This window comes from Cebus imitator, unplaced genomic scaffold, assembly GCF_001604975.1.
Source record: "Cebus imitator isolate Cc_AM_T3 unplaced genomic scaffold, Cebus_imitator-1.0 Scaffold579, whole genome shotgun sequence".
In the NCBI taxonomy this organism is placed as follows: Eukaryota; Metazoa; Chordata; class Mammalia; order Primates; family Cebidae; genus Cebus; species Cebus imitator.
Window position 1 is genome coordinate 1,003,168 of NW_016107894.1, and position 13,486 is coordinate 1,016,653.

A 13,486-nucleotide genomic window follows, 5' to 3' on the forward strand; every position below is an offset into this window, starting at 1 on the left:
AAAAAAAAATTTTGCATTTCACTGAATTTAAATTTTATATCAAAAGAAAAAACTGGCCAGTCACTGTGCCTTACATGCCATACACTTAACACTGTGAATGTACACTTAAGATTTGTACATTTCATTGAATGTAAATTTTATATCAAAAGAAAAAAATGGCCAGGCACTGTGGCTTACATGCCTTTCCCAGCACTTTGGGAGGTCAAAGCAGGAGCATTGCTTGGCCCAAGAGTTCAAGACCAGCCTGGGCAACACAGTGAGACACTTTCTCTACAAAAATTAAAATAAATTAGCTGGGTAAAGTGGCATGCACCTATAGTTCCAGCCACTTGGGAGGTGGGAGGATTGCTTGTGCCCGTATGGTTGGGGCTGCAGTGAGCTGTGACTGCACCTCCTATCCCCTAGAAGGAACCAATCCTACTAATACCTTGATTTCAGACTCTGGTCTCCAGAATGGTAAATTTCCACTATTTTAAGCTGCCTTGCTTTTGATAATTTATTATGGTAGCCCTAGGAAGCTAATACCATATATCCACACTCATTTGTGTGTCTATGTAACTCTGCAATTTTGTCACATGGGTAATTATGCCATCACAAGACACCTTGTTTTACCCCTCTCTCCCTATCTCTAACCCCTGCAACCACAAATCTACTAATCTACTCACTGATCTATACATATGTGTTTCATGGCTGTTTTGTAAGTGGAAGAAAAAGAAAAAGAAAAAAGCATATATCTGTCCAAGGCCTTTATTTTTTATTTTTTGGAGACAAAGTTTTGCTCTTGTTGCCCAGGCTGGAGTACAATGGCTCAGTCTCAGCTCACCACAACCTCTACCTCCTGGGTTCATGCGATTCTCCTGTCTCAGCCTGCTGAGTAGCTGAGGTTGCAGGTATGTGCCACCTTGCCTGGCCAATTTTTGTATTTTAGTAGAGATGGGGTTTCTCCATGTTGGACAGACTGGTCTCAAACTCCTGACTTCGTGATCTACCCGCCTCAGCCTCCCAAAGTGTTGGGATTACAGGAGTGAGCCACCATGCCCGGCCCTATTTTTAATTTTTTTTAGGGTTACACAATAATTTGTTGAGAGACTCCTCTCCCCACCCTTGCAGTCTCTGGGTCACATTTTATGAATGTAAAATTTGCACACCAGCCCCAGAAAGATGGCTGGGGTCAGAGGCGCTGCGTACTGTTCAGTGAGACCCATAATGGGGTTGTAACTGTCTTCCTCATACTCCAAGAACACGGCCAGCAGATCCAGCTCCTCATATAGTCCCTTCACCTGGGCCACCTTCTTGGCTTCCTTCTGCCTGTAATTCTCCTTCAGGATCTGGTACTGTTCTGGAGTGGTCCGTCGCAGACACTGAACCACTAGCCAGCTGCGTTTGTTGTCCTGGATGTCAGTGCCAACTTTGCCCGTCACACAGGGGTTCCCAAAGAGGTCAAGGTAATCATCCTGAATCTGAAAGAACTCCTCCATCTCCAGCAAGATCTTCTTGGCATTGGGGTGCTCCTTCTCACCATCAATTCCTGCCATGTACATGGCTGCAGCTATAGGAAGGTAGGAGTAGAAACCTGTTTTGTGCCTGACAATAGATTTGTACCTCTTTTCAGTGAATCTGCCAAGATCTGCATTGCCTTGGGGGTTTGTGATGAGGTCCAGGGTCTGCCCAATATCAGTCTGATAGGAACTCTGCAGAAAGAGCTCAGTCAGATTCAGGTAATAGAGCTGCTCCTGGCAATAGAGCTTCAGCAGGCGGTAGATACATGCTTGCAGAAGCAGAGCATCATTGATGGCATCCAAACTCACGCCCAGCTTCTGATGCCGGCAGATCTGTCCCTGGTGGGTAAGGGATGAATCCATGATGTCATCTGCCACCAGGAAGAAAGCTTACAGCAGTTCCACACACCAGCCACAGTCAGGGCCGCTGGAGACTATCAGCATCCTGTTTCCTCAGCTCCATCAGCTCCTGGGATGCTACTAGCACTGTCAAACCGCAGTCATACTTGCCTCCAATGGCACTGTACTCCAGGACCTCCTTGAGACGGGCGATAGCATCTCCTGTTTCTGGGTACCCTATCTCATCCTCAGTCAGCACCATAACAATCTGGGAGAAGTGCTGTATGAAATCCTGCTTTTCTTGAGCATAAACCTCTGATTTCTGGTGTCCATTCATTCTGAGGGAGGAGCAAAGGGCTTTTTCCTGGATGCGGGTTCCTGCTTGATGCCTTTTTACTTCTGGCTAAAACCACTGATGTAATCAGTGAGCTTGTTTAACTTTCTACCCACTTGCTCTTTTTCTCCTATTTTTTTGTTAGCTGTAATAATTCTACATCATTGGAGCATCCAATTTTTTTTTTTTTTTTTAAGACGGGGTTTCACCATGTTGGTCAGGCTGGTCTTGAACTCCCGACCTCAGGTGATCTGCCTGCCTTGACCTCCAAAGTGCTCTGGATTACAGGCATGAGCTACCACACCCGGCCAAAGCATCCGATTTTTGTCTCTCATCCCCCGATCTGTACAATTAAACATGTGCAACACTCACTCCCAGACCTTCTGCCAAGCCTTCTATAATCATTTATGATTGTCTGAAGCTTGCTCACTGGTAAATATCTTAGGAAAGGCTCATGGGAAAAAATATTATCTGAATATTTGCATGCTCTTTACTAGCTGTGTGGACTTTATACTTGGGACAGTTTGTCTGGATGTGAAAATCCTTTCATTAACGTAAAAATGTTGCTGCCAAGAAGTCTAATGACAATCTTTAAAAGTGATCTGGATTTTTTTCTTGAATGTTCAAATGATTTTGTCTATTTTATTTTTAAAATCCAATATCTTTACTAGAATATGCCTTAGTGTTGGCTCCTCCAGGTTTTTACAATGTTCTCTTTCAAAATGTATTCAAGTTTTTTTTTTTTTTTTCCAAGAAAGGTTTATCTAATTATAGTTTTCCATTTGTGTTCTGTTCCATTGCTTTTTCTTTCCTCAGGGACTCCAGTTAATATATATCAAATCTTCTTTGTTTATCTTTCACTTTATCTTAAGTCCTTTTTTCTCCTTCCCTACTCTCTGCCTTTTTTTTTTTTTTTTTTGAGACAGGGTGTCACTCTGTCACCCAGGCTGGAGAGCAGTGGAGTGACGTCATCTCACTGCAATCTTGACTTCCTTCTCAAGGGATCTTCCTACCTCAGCTTCCCGAGTAGCTGGGACTACAGGTGCCCAGCACCATGCCCAGGTCTTTCCATCCTTTCCTTACTGTGCTTTCCATTGCTAACTTTTCATTTTTGTATTCCTTCTTAGTCTTAATTTCTATTTTTTCCCCAAATCTCACTTGAGTTTCCCATCCTCCTATTTTCTTGCCGTATCATTTTAGAGATCTGTTACACTTCTGAGTTGTGTTCTTCTGTCAAAGCTTTGATTGTATGTCCTCATCTTTTTCTAACTAATTGTGTAATATCAGGTTACAGGTTTTGTCTGTCTTGAGGCCACAGTTCTCTACTGTATTCTCATCAGTGGTTGCAACTTTATTCATTTTTCTCTTATTTTAGTAACTTTGAGGCTAGGTTATATTTCTTTTTTGTTCTCCTCATTTAAATGAGATTAATTTTCTGGGGCATTAGGAGGAGGTGTCCATCAAATGGGCAGGGGTGGGACAAGAAAGCTTGCTTTGTGTCACAGCTCCAGGCTTCCTACCCCTGTTGTTAATGTCAAGTACTCATACTAATCTCTTGTACTTGCATCTTTAAGTGCTGCATTTTGCCAATATAGTACTTAGCACCCATGCACACAATCTAAACTTTATAACCCTCAGTATTCCTATTATTTTTAATTTGGTTTGTTTGTAGCAGTTTTCCACAGGGTGAGGCTCTTTCCTTAACGAAGCCAGTTTTTTGTTTGAGACAGGGTCTCACTCTGTTGCCCAAGCTGGAGTGCAGTGGTGAGATCTTGGCTAATGAGTCTTCACCTCCCAGACTCAAGCAATCCTCCCACTTCAGCCTCCTGAGTAGCTGGGAATATGGGCACAATCCACCACAAAAGACTAGTTTTTAAAATTTTAACTGGAGACAAGGTTTCCCCACTTTGCCCAGGCTGGTCTCAAACTCCTGAGCTCCAAGCGATCCTCCCACCTCAGCCTTCCAAAGTGCAGAAACTACAGATGTGAGCCACTGCCCCCGGCCAAAGGCAGTAGTTAATGGTTATAAGGATGTAGATTTAGTTGGCCACCATACTGTCTGGTTTCCTTAATATTGCAGCTTTTTTCAACCACCACTCTAAATTTAATGCACGTGAGGACTTCTCTTAGTTTTGCTGGTAATTATTCTCACATCTGATGGTCCCTATTTCCTCCTGAGTGGAGTCCCCTCCATTTGGAGGTTGTTAGCAACTTTCCAGTTCTGTAACTTATATTTAGTATCCCCTTTCACTTTCTACCACTGCCACTGCACAGTCCTGCTGTCAATAGGTTTTTTGGGTGCAAAAGACTCTGTTAATCTAGTTTTGTTGAATATACCAGCTTTGGGTTTCTTGTTACCTTGGCTGGTATGTTTTTCTGGAAGAGTTTTGGGGAGATCCAGAAACTATGCCGTTGATGTGATGCTAATACCTAACTCTGAATATCTTTTAATGTTATTAATGGTGCCCATTGTTGTACACAAATTTTAAATTTTAATACAAACTGTGAACAATCTGCCTGATTGTATGATCTGCTTTTCCTAGTGGTGGCCTGTTACCATGCTATAATAAGCATGAAGAAGACCCCTTAGTGACCTCTCCATGCCAATTACAAGTGTCTTATATTTTTATCTCCCCGCCTCAAAAAAGCCCTTCATTGGCCAGCCATGTTGGCTCATGCCTGTAACTCCAGCACTTTGGGAGGCAGGGACGGGTGGATCACGGGGTCAAGAGAGGGAGACCATCCTGGCCAACATGGTGAAACCCCGTCTTTACTAAAAATACAAAAATTAGCTGGGCGTGGTGTCACGCGCCTGTAGTCCCAGCTACTCAAGAGGCTGAGGCAGGAGGATCACTTGAACCTGGGAGACAGAGGTTGCAGTGAGCCGAGATCGCGCCATTGCATTCCAGCCTGGCAACAGAGCGAAACTGTCTCAAAACACAGAAACAAAAACAAACAGAAACCCTTCATTGTCTTCAGTGTTGCCCCCTCATAGATTCTTTTTTTTTTTTTTTTTTGAGATGGAGTCTCGCTCTGTTGCCAGGCTGGAATGCAATGGCGCGATCTCGGCTCACTGCAACTTCTGTCTCCCAGGTTCAAGAGATTCTCCTGCCTCAGCCTTCCAAGTAGCTGGGCGACAGGTGTGCATCACCACAGCCAGCTAATTTTTGTATTTTTAGTAGGGATGGGGTTTCACCATGTTGCCCAGGATGGTCTCGATTTCTTGACCCCGTGATCCACCCACCTCTGCCTCCCAAAGTGCTGGGATTATAGGTGTGAGCCACCATGCCTGGCCCCCTCATAGAATATTTTAAAGTTTAAAACTAAAGCAATTGCTTTTAATATTTTAATTCCAGGTACCCTTTTCTCAAATGAAAGCTTACACAGAAACTCAAAATGAAAAATCACAACTATCCAGCTTTGGCATTCTTTCCCCTCTCAGGCCTACGTTTCTCCCAGAATCTTTGGCACTTAGTTTGAAAATCACCAAGCTATAAAGAAAGCAACCTCTGCATTTTAAGTGAAGAATTATGGCTCAGAAACGGAAGAAAACCACACTGCTTATTTTAAGGCTCAATCCCAGAAGAATGATTCCAGATCTAGAGTGAGAACTGGGCATTTGTATTTTGTTAACACTCTCTAGGTGACTTTAATGCACAACTGAGTTTGAGAACCATCACACTAGACATATTCTGCCCAATATGGTAGCCACCAGCCACACACGACTAAATTCAGGCCCTCAGTTGCACTGGCCACATCTGAAATGTTCAATAACCACATGAGAATAGTGACTGCCATTCTGTATTGTAAATACACACAGAACATTTCTATAATTTCCAAACTCTTCTGGATAGTGCTGCTCTAGACAGCTGTCTCCATATTGGGGTGTGCATACCCAAAAGGACGCAGTTTGGATTGGAAGATATTTAAATATATACTTCTATTTTTAACTGATTTTTAAATCTCCTTTTTAAAGCTATGTTTTATAATTTGCATAATGTATTACTAAAGCACTGCATAGACAGAATATAAAATATATGTACATGTATATTTATTTGGTATGTATGCTTAAAAACTACCTATGAAGTATATGGTTAAAAAGTTTGGAGACCCATGTAAACTAAACACTTAAACTTTTTTTAAAACATTTGCCTGGGCTGACAAAGATTCCAACTAGAGAGCCTTCCTAGGCATAGAATTTTTATACTTCAAACCCAAATCCCCAAACATGAGAAGTCCCTTTTTTTCTTTTTAAATATACACATATAAGATATTTTATTTTAAAAAGCACAAGAACATTATACAAGTTTTAAATTTACATTTTTGCAATAAAAGTTATCAATATATGCATTATTTGTATAACTTCATCATGGATGGAATTTGAATCAGTGGTATAAACATGTTGCAGTCACTAAATATAGATCATCACAGTGAACCAAAATGCATAGTTGTTATGAAACAACAAATGACCACTAAAAGGTGAACTCACAGCCCATACATCAATATAATAAATTAATTATACAGATATATTTTTCACCATATCATTAAAATTCTTGCCAGCCCCTCACCAAACATTAGAAAAACACAGTTTTGGGGCCATCCTGTTGAACCAGTGCCTTCACATACTACACTAAAGAAATAAAGTGACTCAGTTGCTTGTTTGTAAGTAAACTTCATAAGCATAACTGTTTGCAATGATTAAGGTAAATCATAGGACATTTGAACATAATGAGAAATCCCTTGGGCTTGGGGCAGCACTGAGACGTATGCTCATCTACAGTGCAAAAATCAGAAAAATCTCAATCAGTAGAAAGCAAGATGAAATGGGTTCTTTGGCAGTAAAGGTCTGGCTGGCTATTGCCAGATAGTCCCTCTGACCTCTTTGAGAGCTTAACTCCAGAATTTATTAAGTGAATATAAAAAAGACTAAAAATAAAGTCAGTTTATCTTTGCTAAAATGGGGCCAATCAATTAGGGCAGAAGTCAGTATCTTCTGTTTCCTATTCCAGCCCAGATTTCCCAAACAATCCACTCAATAAAATTACATAAGAAACAAACACAAATGTTCAAATTATTTAATCATTCTGGCAAATCTGACAAATAACTGAATTTCCTGATCCTTACCTGTTATTGTTACAAACTGTTCACTAGAGATGTATCTATCTATCCTGATACCTTCTGAACTATAATTATTCAAGTAGGAAGTCTGATTGTGATTCTGACACCTGCTCATGCCAATCCCTTACTGCAAAATCCACTTTTTGTTACATAAAAGTACCAAAAAAAAAAAATATATATATAGCCCCAAATGTGCATCACTAATCACTTAGCAAATATATTTTTACTTGCTTGTCTTTGCTGAGCAAAAAGAAGGTAGGAAAACATTTACACACATATATAAGACACTAGTAATCAAGGGCAAAATAAGATACAGTCTTTAAATGTATCTTTCAAGCTTCTAACATTACCCCAGAAACAACACAAGTTAAAACGGAAGGTTTCCATTTATCTTCTGTCTGCTGTTTTATGTCACAATTTCTTGAAACAAAAAACTAAAGCCATGAACCAAGAAGTCTATGCACAGATTCAGGAGAGCTCTATTATTTATAAACAAGATAGCTCAACTGCAGCATGTTGTAACAAGACACAGATTACTGATCACATGGCTTTTTTTGGTGGTTTGTACTAGTCATAAAACCAAAGTTTATGAAAAGGTTGCACACAGACAACATCAAGGATTTGTCTTTTACAAAGATGTAGAGGATTTTGGAATTGGCTTAAATCTGACTGTTCTAAATTACAGTTGTCATGATCCACTTACTGGGAGAATTTTCTTATCTTCATTCTACAAATAGTTTACATCAGAATTACAAGAGGTTTCTCAGAGTCAAATAGGATGGAGCCACAATCTCCTTGTAGAATGAGATTTGCCTTTGGAAAATGTCAAGTAGTATTTCAAAACTCAACAAAGCTACTTGTAGTTAGAGGTGAGAACTGCAAGCTCTTTTTACCATCAGGAATGAATAACAAATCCACATTGGCAGAAATCATACTCTGTCCATATAGAGATTTAGTTTAATTTGTGGTGACAGCAGCAGGTGGCACATTAAGGGTATTTCCTTAAAAGAGAAATAATAAAAAATATATTTTTGGAATCTTTCTCAATTCAAGTATATTGTATGGTTTCTGCAATTCTCCTTAGTCTTGCAAGGAAGACTATCACAGATTATTAGAATCTTGTCAGCGATCCAATGTTAGCTGAACCTGAGGGGAAAATACCAAATCCAAAATTGCAGAAAAGTTAACCAACATATAAAAACGTCCACAATTGTTTGATGTGATTTCATCTACCAAGTGGATGAAATGAAATGAGACAAATTATGAAGGGGAATACATTTCCTGGAAATACTAGCAGAATCAGACCCTTGGGGTGAACAAGCATTTCTTTCACATTCTAGAACACAAAATAGATTAATCTATGTCCTTTTTTTCCCTTGAAGCATATGTTTGCTAATTGAAAGCAATACTCCATTAAGGAATATTTTATTGATGTAAGTGAATCTGGACATGGAGCAAAAGACCCTCAATACTTCCCCAGCCCTCAGAAAGTTTTCCATAATTTTCAATCAGTCTTTATTACTGTCATCATTTGTGATTATCTTGAGGCAGAGTTGGAGCTTACAGTAACTGCCAGTTGAATCCAAATAACATCTGATTAGTCTCTTGGCTCCTAGCAATCTCTTCTATAATGCAGTGTTGTTGCCATACCAAATGGAGCTTCCGATACCGCTCACGAGATAAATGAAGGGGATTGCCCCTCCTACAGGGAAAAAAGAAAAAACAACAAGTAAGTTTGAATCTAGTAATTGGACACATCTTTACTGTCTAAATTCATATGCACTCTTGAGATGTTCTAGGAGCTGGGAGAATTCCCTAGCACAGGGCTTAAAAAGGGATATTTTCCCTTTACCACTGATCACTAAGAACTTGACAGGTTACTTAGCTAATAAAGCAGAAATGTACCCCTTGACTATTCATAAAATAGGTCAAGTATACTATGACACTATGGGACCTCATTTAAATAGGTTTATAACTTGAAGCAGCACTATTCTTTTTTGGTGGTTGGCCTGAATAGCTTTTTGACTTCACATTGTTATCTAGCTTCAATTTATGATCTTTGTGCAGTAGACTTTAGGTCTGATGTATAACACTAGGCCCTAAAATTATATTTTCTACTCAGATATATTTGGTTGTAACTGTCCTTATGACAAATTGGATGGTTATTAGCAAATAATTAGCAAATATTTAAATAAAATAACTATACTTCAATTCTAGAGTTGCACAGTTTTTAACACTGTATAACAGCTAATCCAAAAATGACTTAAGTCTGGCTGTTGCCAATAATGGAGGACTATGAGATCCTCATTCCTTGAGGCATTCAAGTGCCTCAGCAGGTTGGGAATTTTAAAACTGCCAAATTAATTTTAAAACTCTGCTTTGTACCCTTGTGGAACAGCTAAGATCATTCTCAGTCATTAACTTTCACCACTCAGCTTTTGTCCCTAAACCTAAAGACAGGTCAAATGCTATCCCAATAAAAACAAAGCTCCGCATGATCTGAGGTCCCAAACCCCATCTAATAAGCCTATTCACTCTGAGCAATATGTCAAAGGAACAAAATTTCAGTGAAACAAAAAGAGTTTATTGTAAGGAGGTCTAATCTTTATCTATATGTACTTTTGGGATCATTGTCAGTTTCTTCATTTTCAGAAAGCATCAGTAGAACCCCAGTTCCTACGACCAGGGAAGGATACAGAAAAGTTCAGGGTTCTAAACATTTTGCTAATGCTCAGAAGGAAAGAAAACTGATATAGCTGGCTAGTAAAAAGTTTCACCTGGGCGCGGTGGCTCATGCCTGTAATCCCAGCACTTTGGGAGGCCAAGGTGGGCAGATCACCTGAGGTCAGGAGTTTGACACCAGTCTGGCCAACATGGTAAAACCCCGTCTCTACTAAAAACACAAAAAAATTAGCCAGGTGTGGTGGCACCTGCTTGTAGTCCCAGCTGCTTGGGAGGCTGAGGCAGGAGAATCACTTAAACCCTGGAGGCAGAAGTTGTAGTGAGCTGAGTTTGTGCCACTGCACTCCAACCTGGGTGACAGAGTGAGACTCCAACTAAAAAAAAAAAAAAAAAAAAAGTTTGAAGTATTGCAATGGAAACAATATCTCTAAACCAAACATCATCACTGGACACTACAAATTTACACTATCAGTGTCAATCCGTTTAAGGAATTCTGAAGAAAGGTTGATTAAAATAATAGAACACTGAAACATTAGGATGGCTGGTGTCTTTAAAAATTTTGGAGAAATATTACCTTCAAATTTTGGAGAGGCACAAAGTTGTTGAAAATTACATGCTAAAGAATGTTATTACATTTAATATTTTAAATTTGAAGCTATTTAAAAAGTAGTTCTTGGCCAGGTGTGGTGCCTCATGCCAGTAATCCTAGCACTTTTGGAGGCTGAGGTGGGTGGATTACTTGAGGTCAGGAGTTCCAGACTAGTCTGACCAACACGTTGAAACCCAGTCTCTACTAAAAATACAAAAATCAGTCAGGTGTGGTGGCACATACCTATAGTCCCATCTACTCAGGGGGCTAAGGCAGGAGAATCACTTGAACTTGGGAGGTGGAGGTTGCAGTGAGCTGAGATAGCACCACTATACTCCAGCCTGGGTGACAAAGGGAGACTCTGTCTCCGAAAATAAGTAAATAAAAAATAAAAATAAAAAATGGCTCTCAATTATTTTATTTTATTTATTTTTTTATTATTATTATTTTTGTTTTTTTTTTTTTTTTTTTGGGACGGAGTTTCGCTCTTGTTACCCAGGCTGGAGTGCAATGGCGCCATCTCGGCTCACCGCAACCTCTGCCTCCTAGGTTCAGGCAATTCTCCTGCCTCAGCCTCCTGAGTAGCTGGGATTACAGGCACGCGCCACCATGCCCAGCTAATTTTTTGTATTTTTAGTAGAGACGGGGTTTCACCGTGTTGACCAGGATGGTCTCGATCTCTTGACCTCGTGATCCACCCGCCTCGGCCTCCCAAAGTGCTGGGATTACAGGCTTGAGCCACCGCGCCCGGCTTATTTTATTTTATTTTTGAGGACAGAATCTCCCTCTGTCGCCCAGGCTGGAATGCAGTAGCGCGATCTTGGCTCACTGCAACCTCCTAAGTTCAGGTGATTCTCCTGCCTCAGCCTCCAGAGTAGCATGGATTACATGAGTGCGCCACCATGCCCAGCTAATTTTTGTATTTTTAGTAGAGATGGGTTTTCGCCATGTTGGCCAGGCTGGTATCAAACTCCTGGCCTGAAATGATCTGCCTGCCTCGGCCTTTCAAAGTGCTGAGAATACAGGTATAAGCCATCACGTGTGGCCTCAATTACCTTTCGTGATTAAAGAACTATCACCATTTATATACAATAATATGACTAAAATAGAAAACAAACAATATAAAAGGGAAATTATCAAAATCTTCCTATTATAAGAAAATCTTACTTCAGGCCAGGGTCTGTTTCTCCATATTCATCCAAGTAAGGAGCTGGATAGGCACAGCCTCTGGCTTTACCTTCAACCAGGACCACTCTGCATTCTCTGATTCTGAAGGAGAAAATCAACAGGAAATATGATTAAGTGTATGTGTGCAAATGATAGGCACTGCATCAATGTTAATCTAGAGAAAAGACCTGGTCAGTATCTGTTAGAAATTCAGTATAAAGACAATACAAACATAGACAAATAGACTATATTATGTTTTGTCTAAATATAAGAAAACACATATTGCTATTTTTGTTCAGGCTATAGAAAAGGAGGAGGGGATCTGATGAAATGAGATCACTGATATGGACTGAATCTGTTGAAGGGAGGGAGAAAGCTGTCCTACTTCAGCCACAGATACCCTGAAAAATGGTGGCTGGGGTTGTTTCTATTCTAATTCCTGACATAACCTGGAGAGAGGAGGGAGCCTAACAGAAGAACAGAATCAAATCTCCTAGTCTGATAACCTCAAGCCAGACAGAATATCAACTAGGGAAGCATAAAGGCTTTTCTGGTTAGAGCCGGCCTGAAACACTGCCGATTAGAAAGAGCCACTGCCACTCTGAAGGCACTTGGGACTCTTTTTTATGTCTCTTGGGAAACAGACATAAAAAAGGCTTATGTACACACGTACCAGGGATAAGTACTATACACAGAAATTATGAAATAAACAGCTGGGATTAGGTAGTGGGTTTACTTGCTGTGGGTTCCCTAAAAATAAGTTTCGGTTTGGCTTCCATACATTCTTTCCCCGTGGTTCAAAAGATGTCTATGAGTAATGATTACATATTTCACAGTTAGAAAGACATTTGGATTTATATAACAGAAACTGTGTTACATGGGGAGAGTGAAAAAAAAAAAAAAAGCATACATATCCATTTTGAATTTTATTTCTTTTCAGGCAACTTAAACTCTTCTTTCATAAATATAAGTGACTGTTTTTCTTTTTTTCATTAGAGACAGAGTCTTGCTGTGTCACCTAGGCTGGACTACAGTGGTGTGATCACAGCTCACTGCAACTTCCGCCTCCCGGGTTCAAGCAATTCTCCTGCCTCAGCCTCCTACGTAGCTGGGATTAGAGTCATGTGCCACCACACCCAGCTAATTTTTGTATTCTTAGTAGAGATGGGGTTTCACTACATTGGCCAGGCTGGTCTCGAACTCTTGACTTCGTGATCTGCCTGCCTTGGCCTCCCAAAGTGCTGGGATTACAGGTGTGAGCCACCACACCCGGACAAAAGGGACTATTTTTCTATTCTCAATCTTTTGGTGAAAGACCAGGAGAAATGGTGGGTTGATAGACAAAGATATCAAAGGACAATCTAAAGTAACAATTTACAATGTACTTTATTTTTTGATACAGGATCTTGCTCTGTCACCCAGGCTAGAGTGCAATGGCATGTTCATGGCTTACTGCAGCTTCAAACTCCCAGTCTCGAGCAATCCATCCACCTCAGCTTCCCAAGTAGCTGGGACGACCATCACGTGCCACCATGCCTGGCTAATTTTTTATAGAGATGAGGTCTTGCCATGTTGCCCAGGCTGATCTTAAACTCCTGACTTCAAGTGGTCCTCTTGCCTCAGCCTTCTAAAGTGCTGGGATTATAAGCATAGATCACTGTGCCTGGCCTACATGTACTTTTTATTTCTTTATTTTTATTTATTTTAAAGAGCCCATCTTCCAGGAAGAGTACTTTTTCTTTTTCTTTTTTTTTTTTT

The 13,486-nt window shown here is 40.2% G+C and overlaps 1 protein-coding gene and 1 pseudogene across 1 annotated transcript in view; both read right to left on the bottom strand.

Moving 5' to 3' along the window:
- Window positions 1-994: 994 nt before the first annotated feature.
- Window positions 995-3,154, bottom strand: LOC108294439 (annotated as a pseudogene).
- Window positions 3,155-6,412: 3,258 nt separating this feature from the next.
- LOC108294437 (E3 ubiquitin-protein ligase UBR1-like) overlaps window positions 6,413-13,486 on the bottom strand; it is a 64,570-nt gene continuing 57,496 nt past the window's right edge. Inside the window, exons 16-17 of the mRNA XM_017516325.2 lie at window positions 11,729-11,830; window positions 6,413-8,992 (exon numbers count right to left, since the gene is read on the bottom strand). Coding sequence (XP_017371814.1) covers window positions 8,851-8,992; window positions 11,729-11,830 — 244 coding nt within the window. The 3' untranslated portion in view covers window positions 6,413-8,850. The remainder of the gene's footprint in view (window positions 8,993-11,728; window positions 11,831-13,486) is intronic.